Source organism: Canis aureus, chromosome 3 (genome assembly GCF_053574225.1).
Source record: "Canis aureus isolate CA01 chromosome 3, VMU_Caureus_v.1.0, whole genome shotgun sequence".
In the NCBI taxonomy this organism is placed as follows: domain Eukaryota; kingdom Metazoa; phylum Chordata; class Mammalia; order Carnivora; family Canidae; genus Canis; species Canis aureus.
The window spans coordinates 24,698,290-24,711,567 of record NC_135613.1 but is presented as its reverse complement, the minus strand read 5'-3'; the positions used below and the strand labels follow the sequence as shown (position 1 = coordinate 24,711,567).

The 13,278-nt window shown below is 57.4% G+C and overlaps 1 protein-coding gene across 5 annotated transcripts in view; it reads right to left on the bottom strand.

The window, feature by feature from the left end:
* Nucleotides 1-1,162: 1,162 nt before the first annotated feature.
* ACSF3 (acyl-CoA synthetase family member 3) overlaps nt 1,163-13,278 on the bottom strand; it is a 50,807-nt gene continuing 38,691 nt past the window's right edge. For all 5 annotated transcript variants that reach the window (XM_077891148.1, XM_077891151.1, XM_077891149.1 and 2 more), the window contains 3 exons: nt 7,385-7,519; nt 6,664-6,775; nt 1,163-2,903 (listed from right to left, as the gene is read on the bottom strand). In XM_077891148.1, coding sequence (XP_077747274.1) covers nt 2,726-2,903; nt 6,664-6,775; nt 7,385-7,519 — 425 coding nt within the window. In that variant the 3' untranslated portion in view covers nt 1,163-2,725. The remainder of the gene's footprint in view (nt 2,904-6,663; nt 6,776-7,384; nt 7,520-13,278) is intronic.

Below are 13,278 nucleotides of genomic sequence, written 5' to 3'. Positions count from 1 at the left end.
CCAATCCAGTGTCACCTGGTCCCTCTGGCTCTGGTTCCCCAGGGACAGTCCTGCTGCTGCAGCTCCAGGGTGTGGCCAGGACTGAGGTGACCTTCTGGCCTGCAGAGACCGAGCCAAAACCCCTCTCCTTGGCACACGCTGTACCGGCCTCCTACCCCTGCTGCCAAAGCACATCTCAGGCTGCTCCTGAGAACACTGCCTGGCCCTCCTGCCCCGACCACTGCCCGTGCCCTTTGTCACACGGCCCCACTCAGTTTGTTGTGTATCTGACCGCCCCCCTCAGCCACAGTGTGGTTTTCACCTGCTCTCCCTCTTCCTGGGACTCTGGACAGCCGCTCAGCACATGGCCACAGCTTGCCAGGCTGCATGACAGGCTGGGCACACCCCCTGGGAGTCCGTCTGCGAGCCTGGCTCCAGGAACACAGCCAGTCAGGTTTGCTGCACACAGTGGGGATCTGAGTGGGGCTGCTGCCCTCCTCTCGCTCCTACTCAGGGGGTGCAAACCCCCCAACCTCATGGCAGAGGGTCCCAGGCAGTTGTCCCACACTGTGGCCGTCCATCTACCAGTTTTACTAATGTCCAGGTCTTCCCCAGAGACATGTCCCCATGTATGTGGATGTGTCACAGATGTGGGTGTGATAATCTGATGCTGATCTATTTGGTGAGCCCAGAATTTACTTATTGGTCATGTTTTAAAGGAGTATACGCTGTGCCCTGCAGGCCACAGGCTGGGGTGGGGAACATGGGCCCAGAGGGCACACTAGGGTCGGGCGCAGGGATCCCAGTGTGCTGCTTGGGCTCTGGAGGTTCCAGAAGGGCCACCGAGCAGCCACCGCAATGCACACAGGACCACAATGATGAAGGTGACCCTGAGCAACTGACCAGAGAAGCAGAGTCCTCAAGTAGAAAGACGGGCCCCACTGCAGCTGCTGAGGACACAGGATGGGAGATGCAAGCCAAGTGTCCAGCGGCCCAGGGCAGGGGAGGCACAGACAGGCCCAGGAAGGGAAGTGGCAGCAGGGAGAAGTGGGCAGGGGACAGCACAGTCACCTGGGGGGCCAGGGCGAGGGCCCCAGTGGCGAGGTCACACACAGGCCATGGCTGCTTTAAGAACTGGAGCCACAGTTTCCAAATTTATTGTTTATAATATAGTGCTTGAATCTTCTTCAAGAACATTTTTATTTTTTATTGTTTTTAAAATTTATTTATTTATTCATGAGAGACGCAGAGAGAGGCAGAGACACAAGCAGAGGGAGAAGCAGGCTCCACGCAGGGAGCCTGACGTGGGACTCGATCCCGGGTCTCCAGGATCATGCCCTGGGCTGAAGGCGGTGCTAAACCGCTGAGCCACCTGGGCCGCCCAAGAACATTTTCATGTAGAAACTCAACAGAAAAGGAGTGGGAGTTTTTGAGCATAAGCTGGTTCCGGCAGTTCTTGGAGGACTTTACGATCTGGCTGCTCAGCCAGGGGCCGGGGCGTGTTGCAGGGCAGGGGTGCGTGTCTCCCACGTGGGGTTTGCTTCCATCCATCAGGCACTGCTCTGTTTTACACGGAGATGTTAACCTCCCGAAGCGGAGCAGAGCCTGTCTCCTACACCCTTCCCCAGACAGGAATGTCAGGCTTAGTGCACCAGGACCTGACTCCTGGGGTCGCCCTGCCTCAGCTGGCCTGGAGTGCTGGCACCACCCCCTCCCTCAGGGGCGCCTGGCCCCTGCCCTGGGCTGCAGGGGCAGCGGGGGGCGGGGGGCGGGTGGCAAGTGGCTCTGCCCATGGATACACCTGGAGAGTCCAATCCCTTGTAGGGACTCACACCCCACCCCCACCCAAGAGACAGGGGCATCTGTCCTGACCCCGAGGGCTCAGCACTGAGGACTTCTGACTGGGATTGGAGTGCAGGATGGGGGTGTTGTCCAGCCAAGGCCGTGCCCTCAGGAAGCAGGCACACATGTTTGTGTGTGTGGGAGGCCATTCCAGCCAAGGGGGAACCTTCTGGAAGCCTCAGGACGCTTGGTCACATTGACACAGCAAGTGGGGCAGAGCACTTGGTGTTCTTAGACGCGCGCATTCCAAAGACAAGTCAACATCCTTCTGTGGTCTTGTCAGTTGAGGACGATTATTTTTTGAAAGTATTTCATACAGATCATAGCATAGACCAAATAATTACATAAACTTTTTCAGAAATCAAAATGTCCAGTAGTATGAGATACAGTGGAAACCAGTGAGACTCAGTGAAGACTTGCAGTGCTCGATTGGAGTGTCTCCAGTGGCATGTGGCTCCCTAGTCACCACAAGGGAAGACCTCGGACAGCCAGAAGCCTGGTCACGCAGTGTTGGATGTGATGCCAACGGCCGTCCTCCTGAGAAGAGCTGGATGGCAGGCAGGCAGCTGAGCCAGCCTGCTCAGTAGGTGGTGACCACTGTGTGTGCCCCAGCCTCAGGCAGGAGCGTGGGCTGATCACCGGAGCAAATCTGGCCCCTGGGAGGCTGGGAGGAGAGTTAAGCTGCATGGCGTAGGGGTGGGGGGCGGTCATGCCGGCGTCTATGGCCTTTCTATGGTCACCTCCCCCTGCCCAGGACCAGTGGCCCCCCCACTTGGTTTTGCTGCTCTTTTTAGACACATGTTCTGGGTACAGAACATTCTGGAAAAGCTCGACTGCAGCTGTGCTGTGAGTGCCACTCCCCAGCAGCCTTGGGCAGAGTACTGTGATCTTGCTTCTGTCTGGGTTAGGGGGCTCTAGGTAAAGGGGAATCCGGCTCACTGGCGCCTGGTCTCAGGTCACCCTGGTTGCTCGGATAGAACTGCCGGAGGAGATCTCTCTTGTTGATCTTCCCCATCTGGTTCCGCGGGATCTCATCCACCAGCAGGAGCTCCGAAGGCACAGCATATGGGGCCAGGAAGCCCCTGCAGAGACAAGTAGGGTCTGAGTGGCAGGCATACCATGGGACAGGCAGCCTGGCAAGGGGGGCAGATGTCCCATGGGGCCCCGAAGCCCAACCATACCCGTGCCTGCCCCAGGAGGGCATCTCTGCTGCAGAATGCTAACACGGAGAGGATGTGGGCAGAGGACGAGCCCTCCTTGGGGCCAGGCCTCCCAGAGCCGGGAAGAGCAGGCCCCACTCTCAGCTGGCTGTCATGACAGCAGGCCTTGGCCACATGGGTGGAGCAGGCAGGTGGGCAGGGCCAGTGGATGCCTGCAGACCCCTGGGTGCTGTGGCCTTGTGGACTGGTGCTATCCTTCCTGCAGAGCCTTGGGATGAGCAGTGGGAGGGACTGGCCTGTTGGTCTCAGCTGCCCTGCATCCTGTACTCTCAGGAGGGTCCCCCCATTACACGGTGCATTCTCCTGTGAGTGGCCACGTGGTGGGATCTTGTCACCTCCAGGCTCTACTCTGAGAAACTACTCCTTCGGCTGCGGGCACCGGTTCTCTCCCGAGACCCCGTCTCAGCCATCTACTCCTTGCCCTCCAACAGCTGCACATGGGGGCCACATGCCCCAAGGTAAGGAAAGCACAAGATGCTGCCAGGCAGTGGGGGTCTCAGCCACTGGGGAGGTATCATGGTGAGCTCATGATGTGTGGTAGCAGAGAACCCCCAAATCTCAGCCTTAGCAGCTGGGTGCTCGTGAATAACACATAATAATTGACTTTGTGGGCAGGGTCCAAGTGCTCACAGGTGCCAAGTATCACCAATACCCCAGTGATGCATGGTTACCTTGAGGTGGTTCGTGCTGAATGCACCAGCTGCAGGCCAGCGGGGAGTTTGGGGTGCAGGTGTGGGCTCATGCCTGAGAGGGTGCCCCACCTATGGTCCTGGCAGCTGTCCACAAGGGCCCAGAGGACACATGCAGCTGGCTGGACTTTGCTGCAACAAGCTACCAGGACTGTCTGAGTGACTCTCGCAGCATGGCAGGCCGCACCCCTGCAGCCCCATCACAGAACATAGCCCTTCCCGCGCCCCAGCCCCACTGCCCAAACCTGGGTACTCCAGTTAGGGCGGCTCTCCCCACGCCTGCTTCTCTGTCTTCCCTGTTGGTGGCCCAGCATCCAGCTGGGGCCAGAGCCCAGAGAGGGAGGGCAGAGGCAGTTCTGGGTGCCACCCGAGGCACAGCGATCCCCATGATGGATGGCCAGGTGAGCAGGCTGTGGGGCATGGGTTCCCGTCAATCCACAGACAGAACTCGGGAATGAAGGCCACATTAAAGGTGTTTTCAGACAGAGACGCTGCCAAGTCCCCAGGCAGCTGCTGAGGCCCTTGGGCCTGGGGGCCAGGCTGGGACACACATGGCATTTCCTGGTGACTAAATCCTCTCCCAGAGACAACGCTTGAACAGAAACACAGCTGACCCTTGAACAACACTGGCTTGAGTTGCATGAATCCACTCATATGTGGATTTTTCAATAGAGAAGAGAACTGAAAATGTGTTTTGTCCCTCTTGTGATTTTCTTCCTCCTTCTGCAGCTTATGTGCCGTGAGGACACGGTACATGCTATACACAACACAATATACAACACACATGAGGGTCGACTGTTCTCAGCGGGGCTTCTGCTCAACAGTTGGCCTTTTGCAGCTGAGTCTGTTGGAGCATCAATAGTAGTAGGGTGCAGAGCCAGAGCGGCAGAAGTGCTGCTGGTGCATGAAGGGGGGGGAAGGACGTCATGGGAGGGGGCGATAGAGCCGGGCCTTATGAACCCTAACGTAGCAGCCACTTTAGAAGAAAGGAATGAGAGTGGCCCCAGTGGCTTAGCGGTTTGGTGCCACCTTCAGCCTGGGGTGTGATCCTGGAGACCCGGGATCGAGTCCCGCGTTGGGCTCCCTGCATGGAGCCTGCTTCTCCCTCTGCCTGTCTCTGCCTCTCTCTCTCTCTTTGTGTCTCTCACGAATAGATAAATAAAGTCTTTAAAAAAAAAAAAAGGAACGAAAGCCATAAAAGCTAGGAAATGACGTGGAAGTGTTCTGAAGGGCACCTGTGGGCCTGGCATTTCTGAGGACAGCAGGCCTTCACCCCTGGGGACTGAGGGATCTTCCTGGGAACATGGGCCACCCCTGGACATGTGCAAAGGGCCACAGCTTAGCAACGGGTTCAACAGGAAATGAGACGCGCATCAAGGCAGACTGGAGTTATTTGTGAACAGCAGGCTTCCCCAGGGACACATGCATGAGGACCACGGACATGTTCTCCAGGGAGAAGGTGTGGCAGGCGCAAAGCAGGGTGCCCACCACTCCTTCGTGGTCTCATCAGACATCACTTGTGGTTCAAGATCACAGAGCCTAGATTCCTTCCAGGTGTGGAAATCCCACATCCCTTTCTGACTTGGAATCTGGGGGGATGGAAGTGGTAGCAGGTGGTCCCAGACCCCGCTCCAGGCCATGCTCACCCTTGCAAGGGGATGTGCAGCCTGAACCCCCGACTCCAGCTTGGGGCACAGAACAGGGAAGAAGGGTCAGGCCCTTCCTGGAGGGTAGAGATGGAGCATGGAATCTCCACAAAGAAAAAAAACGGGAGCACAGAAGAAAATGTTATTTAAAGGAACCTCTAAAAAGACCCCTAAATGGCTGTGGACATGACCTAGAGAGAGAGTGCAATCTTCCTCAAGAGCCACATTGGGAGAGGTGGAGCCACATTGGACCTGCTCTCCACAGGCTAAGTGGCCTCCACGTCACCGCCTAGTGACTGCAGGGCTTGAGGACACAGAGGCCTGGATGCCGGCCTCACTGAGGGACAGTCCTGGAGATGGTGGATAGACTGTCTGCCCTGACCTCCCGGGGGGCGGCCCCCCCACCCCAAGCACACACAGTGGCCATGGCCACAAGCCAGACAGGTGTGCACGCACCGAAGGGGGTAAGTGTGAACATGGGGTATGGGGGCTTCTGGCTGGGGACAGCCATGGGTTACCCTGACACTGGACCTGACCCTCTCTGGTGGAGAGCTTGGCAGAGGGCGACTAGAAGCTTCTCCTTTGTTAAACAGCTCGCTGTAAGCATGATTCTGTAAATCCAGGGGAAGTAAATCGCCCAGCTGTGCTGTCCCCTCATGAAACAAGGGCTCCTGCTGTTGTGAAATCATGTTGGACGAGCCAAAAATATCTCTAGCGCTGAGGAGCGGGAGGCAAGTTGGGAAGGAAGGGGGTGCAGGGAGAGGGCAGAGGAAGGAGAAACTTCTCAGGTTCGAAATAAAGACTGGGGGTATCATGACAAGCTTCCTTTCTGAACTCGGCGCTACTGCTCTTCTTGCTGCCTATCCCATTGGCCTTTGGTGGGACAGACTGCAGGGTGCTGCAGGCATAGGGGAGGGGGCCTGTGAGTGTCAGCATGCAGAGAAAGCCCCAGAGCCATGGCACATGGCACGAAGCTCTGGAGACGGTCTACAGTAAGGTGAAAGTGAGCCCATGGAATGCAGAGCTGTGGCCCCAGCACCCCAGGCTACATGCAAATCCTTGTCTTGTTCAGCACAGGTGGGTGGGTGGTCTGCCCAGGAGAGGGTTGGGAGGGGACGTACCGCTCACTACAGCTCGCCAGCTACCATCACGGAGCTTCCCTGCAGCCTCAGGAATGTAACATGTCATCTGGCCTTCCTGGCTCCCCTGCCGTCCCTGCAAGACTCAGGACCCCGCTGCCCACCCCGCCCTCGACCCCAGGACAGTCCATCCCGTGCCTGCCCCTACCTTGCCCACTCTTTGAGCTCTCTGTGGGACAGCGAGTGTCCCTCTTGCAGGGTCACCACTGCGGTGACCCGTTGGCCCCATGTCATGTCTGGAACTCCAATCACAGCTACATCTGTGAACAGAAGAAATGCTATGTTGACTGCTGCCAGCTGGGGAGCATGGGGTCAACATGGGGGTCATGTAGGGGACACTGTGTTTTGGGTGGAGCCCAGAGTGGGGGCTGGCTTTCCCATCTCTGCCCTCCACCCCCCTGCACTGCCCTAGGGCAGGATCACTGGTAGGAGGGCTGGGGATGATAACAAATGGGTCCTGTCGGGGAGCCTCTGCCATCCCCATGGTCCTCACAGCCTGTGACCTGAGGTAGGAGCAGGTCTGGGCAGTGCCCACATTTCCCGGACCAGCAACCACCAGTGCATGGGGGCAGCACGAGGACCACCCCCCACCACAGCTCTCCTGAGCAAGCCAGGGCTCCTGAGCATATGGGCTGTGCAGACCAGTGCAACCTGCTCAGGCCTGGACGCTAGCCATGGCGCAGAGGCAGGGCGTATGGACGTGCCAGGGGTGGGGAGGTCCCTAACTGTGCCCCAAGGGTAAGTAACCTGGTCTGGCTCTATCTACAATGAAATACACATGGAAGCATGTTCAGAATGTTTCCAAGACAGCCGGGTCTGGACCCAGCTCGCCGTGGGAAGTCCCTGCCATGGGGCTGGGTGCCACGTACCGGTGATGCTGGGGTGTGTCAGCAGGAGCCGCTCCACCTCCAGGGCGCTGATCTTGTAGCCACCGCTCTTAATGATGTCTACGGATGTTCGGCCCCGGATCCAGTACATGCCGTCCTTAAACACGGCCGTGTCACCTGAGGAAAGGGGGTCTGGTCACAAAGAGGTGCACTCCAGGGCCCAGCAGTTTTCGAGGGGCACATGCATGCTGCATGCCTGTGTCAGGGAGCATAGGTCCCCTACCCCGGGACCCGCGGGGTGATGGGGGTGCATGTGGGGTGTTTCAGGACAAGGGGGCAAGCATGGAACTCAAGGACTGTGATCTCAGCCTGTGGCCTGACCCCAGACGGCCCTCTGCACACAGCAGTGTCTCAGAGCAGAGATCAGGGCTCAGAGGCAGGACAGCTAGCGCTGTCAGCACTCAGCAACACTGCTTCCTGCTCTTTCTCAGGCCTGAGCAGAGAGAACAAGAATTTCAGTCTCCTGCCATCCCATTGGGGTGGGGGTCCCAGTCACAGCAGGGTCCCAGTGGAGTCGGGCATCACTGCAGCCCGCTTTCACTCGTGGGGTCTCCTGGGCTGCAAGTAGTCACCCAGGTCTCTGAAGGAGGAGAACGCTCTCCTGCCCCTCCACACTGACTGCGTGGTTTCCTGCCATGCTTCCCTCACATGCCAGGCCCCCGGAGGTCCACCTGGTCCTCTCTCGGGCAGCACTGGGCCACGTGATGCTCACCAGGCATCCTAGCACAGGCAGGTGGCAGGGGGGGACAGTGAGTGCCAGACCAGAACAGGGAGGGTGCAGGGGAGGCGGGCCCAAGTATGTGTGTGGATGCATGTCCATACGTGCGGCATGTGTAAGTGCTCCCATGGGGCACACACATGTGAGCGTGTGCCTGTGGGGATGCCCCTACCCGGCCCTCTGGGAACAGCACTGGTGCCTCCCTACCTACGCTCACACACCCTGAGACCCATGCTGGGTCATTAGCTGGAATAAATCATCAATGTTTCATGACGAGTCACGCCTCCCACGCAGGAAGGCACCATCCATCATTTGCCGCTGCCTGACCTGCCGCGGCCTAGGGCATGATCCGGTCTACTGAACACGACAGATGCTGGTGCAGGGATGGGTGACTGGCTTACATATGGCGGCGTGGGAAGGCCAGGCTCCAAGAGCACAGGGCCAGGAGTGTGGTGGGTTCTCTCCCACTGACAGAGGCACTGCAAGTGTACCTTTGGAAACGGTGACTGGGTGGCGGCTGGCTGGTGGGAAGGGACGTGGGTGTGGCTGCGGGGATGACTGGGGTGGACACACCTGACCTGGGTCCTGCAAACCCACTGAGCCCCCTATTTCTGGGGTGCAGGCCCAGCTTTGGCTGGACAGCTGTGTGTTCCCCCAAGAGCTTCCTGACCCCCAGCTACCTATTCCCTAAATGTACCAATGGGTGTCTGAGAAGGTGCTGGCAGGCTGTGTAGGCTCCGTGTGGCCAGGTGGTGTCCTGCCATTCATGGCAAGAAGAAACACTAATGTGCCTCCAGGAAGCAGGTGGCACAATGACAACACCTACCCGCCTGGCATGCTCATGCTCGGTGGAGGCTGAGATACTCTGTGGTGAGCTCCCCATCCCTGTGCTCCCATGGGGAGCCCAAGGCCTCGCTCTGGTGCCACGTGACGCACCTCAGGCCCCACCTCACCTTGGACACCAAGCAGCAGCTCTGCAGCTGTGTCCAGCCCTGCCTCCAGGGAGATGTGGGCTGAGCCTGGTCAGGTGCACACAAGGGCCCTGTGTTCAGGCACTGGTACCTGGCATGTGCCAGCTCATGCCTGCTCCACACCACGGGCTGCACCTCCTCCAGAGGAGATCCTTCCATGCTTTCCCTGCGTGTCTGTCTCCTGCAGGGTTAGGTGTGGAGCTGGAAGCCTCGCCAGGGATGCAGATTCAAAGAATTATGCTGAGGAGAAAAGGCCGGTCTCCAGAGGTGGCACCTGTAGGGTCTGTGTCTCTTCCTTGAACAAGTGACAGGGCGGCTGGGGTGAGGGTAGTGGGGGTAGATGGCTGCGGTGAGGGGTGGGGGTAGATGGGAATAGACAGGCTGCACAGCAGACATGAGGGCAGTGAGCAGAGGACACACATGCATGTGCACACACGTGTGTAGGGCTGGCGGGCCTTGGAAAGCCCAGGGACAGGCCCTGCTGTCACGCTGGTGATGAGGATGTGGACATGGGGATGGGGAGAGGGTGTAAGGGGCCACCCTGCACGCCACCTGCATCTTCCCATGAATCTGTATCCATCTCAAATAGAGAGGGTTAAGAAACCGCTATTTGCTTTGTGGAGAAGTTCCCAGCTGACCGTGGGGGACTCACCCCCAAGTTATGTCCCATGTCTGCAACTCGCTGTGATCAAGCAATCACTTATTAGGTAAAGAATTGGTATTAACTAAGCTCCCGACTGAGAGGCAAGCACAGGAAACTGCTCACTGTGATACTAATGAATGTGTCCAATGAAGTCATCTGTCCCTTAGGTATCAGCATCCCCCCTGCTGGGAAAGACCTGTTCTGCTCTCGGTGGGGGCTGCCCAGGGTTGGGGCGGGTGCACAAGGGGGCTGCACAGGGGGTGTGCACTGGGTGGGCAGGGAAGCAGCTGAGAACTCAGCCATCTTTTCTGTGCCTGGCACCTGTTAGACACTGTTGGACTCCAGCACGGGCTATTCCTGGCATCACCCCAAGCTGGGGCTGGAGTGGGGGGACTTCCTCCCACCTGCCCTTCCTGCTCTCAGCCCCCAGGTGCCGGCCAGGTTCTGGAGGGAAGACAATCAGCTGAAAGGCTCCCACAATCACAGGACGTGGTGTCCAGAATGTGAGCACGAGGAAGGAAGTCAAGTCAGAGCACCCAAGGCACTCGACTTGTCGGATGTTAGGAATCTGGGATGGAGAAGATTCTCTGGGACTCCAAAGAGGGGGAAGGTCATACAGTGCCCAGCAGGAAGCGGCTGTAGCTGACAGCAAGCATGGTGAAGCTAGAAACCAATAAATATGATCTCTAACCCCCCTGAGCTCTATCTGGCCTGCCCTAGTGAAGACACTGTTAGACACCCCTCCCCACCAAAATGCACAGCTGACACTGCACCGCCAGGAGGCTCACTCCTGGAGAACGCAGCTCTCCCAACTACAGAGCAGCAGGGAAGGAGGAAGGGGGGCCTATGTAGGGCAGCAGGCCCCGGAGTCCTCCCCAAGCAGGAATGGTGGCACCAGGGCGCCTCACTCAGGGAGCGAGAGGACAAAAGGACCAGGGTCCCCATGAGGCTCAAGCGAGTGCTGCATCCACTGCCTCATGGCACAGACAGTGCTGCAGCCACTGAATGTGCTGCTTCCAGGGGGAGGACAGGTATAGAGATGGAATCAGCTCAGGTGCAAATGGCTACTGTTCTCACACTGGTAAAGCTAGTGGAGTCTTCAAGCCATCTGTGTATAACTGTGATAAAAACTGAAGACTTACAGACACTCATCCTCTGCCCAGGGGTCTGGACTGACTAGTGGCCCCAGAAGACAGCCCGCGTGCAGCAGGTGCTCAACATCCAACAGAGGAGACAGAAGACGGTCTCATGTCGCCACTGGGTCACTGTGTCATGGTTCACGAAAACATGTTCCAGGGGGTCTGGGACTTAACTTTATGAACGCAAAGCCTGGCAAGCGGCAGAAGAGACACAGGAGAGCACCCCTGCGAACCCTGGGAAACAAAGGATTCTTAAGCAAGATAAAAAAATAAGACACAACACATCCAAACTTTCCATGCACAGAAGGAGTCGCCAGCACAGGGCTTGGGCCAGTTGCAGACTGCACGGCTGGTCCACCCAGCATCCCAGAGGGGCCCTGTCATCTGGCATAGCCTTCATGGTGACCCTGCCTCCCTCTCAGTGAAACGCACAGGTCAGGGGCAGCCATCCCTTCCACGTACCCATACCCGCTAACATGCAGCACTTGGCCTAGCTCCTAACTGGGACTTACAGGTCAAGATTAAGATCTCCTTGTTGGAGAGGTAACCCAGAACTCCCAACAGTGGCAAGGCAGGAGATGACCAGAACAGATTGTGCCTGAGTGCCATTCTGATGCCTTCTCCATTGCAGAGGTGTGAAACGTGAGCAAAGCGTGTACCAAGTGTGTCCCTGAGAGCAGTGAAGCTCAGCGAGGGAGCACTGGAGACCAGAGATACAAGGATGGAAGGAGCCCTCCTGTAAGTGATGGTGGCCGGCAGCCATGCTTGGCTCACAGGAGCCCAGCGGCTGACAGATGCGCAGATGCCCACACCCAACACACAGGTCATCAGGTCATGTCATTGCTCTTCAGAGCACAAGGTCTAAAGGCCTCCTGAGACCCACTGTTGGACGCATCTGAACACAGCTTCTAGCCTTGTGTTTTAGAAATAATGCCGCCGCAGATGCCTGTGCACCTGGCTCTGCCTGCTTCTCGTCACCCTTGATGAACATGTTCCCAGAAACACTCTGGACACAGTGTCACCTGTTGGAGGGAAAGCACCCGCCTCACGGCAGCGAGGCCCAGCTTTGTCAGAATTTCACATTTGGTGACAGGAGTCAATCACTGTTTCTGCATTTCTCTTGTTCACCACGAGGAAGTGAGACGGTATCTTGTATATTTTTAGGCCCAGAGCTCTGCTCTTCTGTGATGTGCCCATCACCTGCGCCTGTTCCCCCTAGGGCGGCCTGAGCTCTGTGAGCAGTGGTTTGGAGAGCAGCCCTACATGGGTGCCGAGGCCCGTGAGGGCTCCGCTGTCGCTCTGCTGGTGCTGTGATGTCTGTCTCCAGGAATAACGTCATGTCTGCCATGGAGGGAGGCAAGAACCCGCTGATGTTCTGGTGGATTTTCCCAGAACCCTGAACTATCTTTGACTGACACGCTGATGTGGAAGTGATGCGTGTTTACTAGGTCACTTAACACTAAACAGTGCATGGTGAAGTATTTTTACAGTAAGTCAGAGAGGCTGTTTGTTTCCTTATGCTCAGTTAGCAGTGTCTCCAACACAGATCTGCTTAGCAGGAAGCGTCAAAGGTAGTAGGAACTGTGACATCTGCTCAGCTCTGTCCCCATGTCCATCCTATGTCCTTACCTCTGTCCTGTGTCTTCATCTCCATCCCATGTCCTCATCTCCATCCCGTGTCACCTCCATGTCCTCATCCCTGTCCCATGTCCTCATCTCCATTCCATGCCCTCATCTCCATCCTATGTCATCTCCAAGCCTTTGTCCCTGTCCCATGTCCTCATCTCCATCCTGTGTCACCTCCATGTCCTCGTCCCCATCCCATGTCACCTCTGTGTCCTCTGCTTCATCATAAAGGCCTGAGGATGCCTGGCTCCTGGAATCAGCTGTCCCCCTACCCTGGGCTAGCACTGGTGCCATGTGCATGTCCAATAGCTTCTCTCTGGCTGTGGTGGTGCTCAAGTGAACAAAAGTTGGGAGGAGTCACCGTGGCTGTCAGCAGAGTTTCTCGGGGGAGACCTTGGGTCTCCTCTGTAGGGGGAGTCCACGATGCCTGAGGGCTTGCTGAGAGCCCCCTGCATATCTGGGGAAGGAGGTGGACATGGGCGACTGGGGGGCAGTAGGACTGGCTGGTGATCTCTCCCCTCATCCAGACATGGACTCAGCCCTTCCTCATGGCCCACCAGCAGTGGCTCTCTAGCTCCCGCCAGAATTCTGTGGCAGGAGGAGCTGGCCAGGGAAAGGGTTAAGTTTAATTTATCCTGATTTCTATTTAATATCATGCTCTCCCCGCAGGAGCCAGCAGCTGCGAGCTGATTGCACCCGCTCATTATGCAGCCTGTATCGCTAATGGCCTGTGACAAAGGCACACGGCTTCCAGGCCTCACCCCCGAGAGCCAATTAAA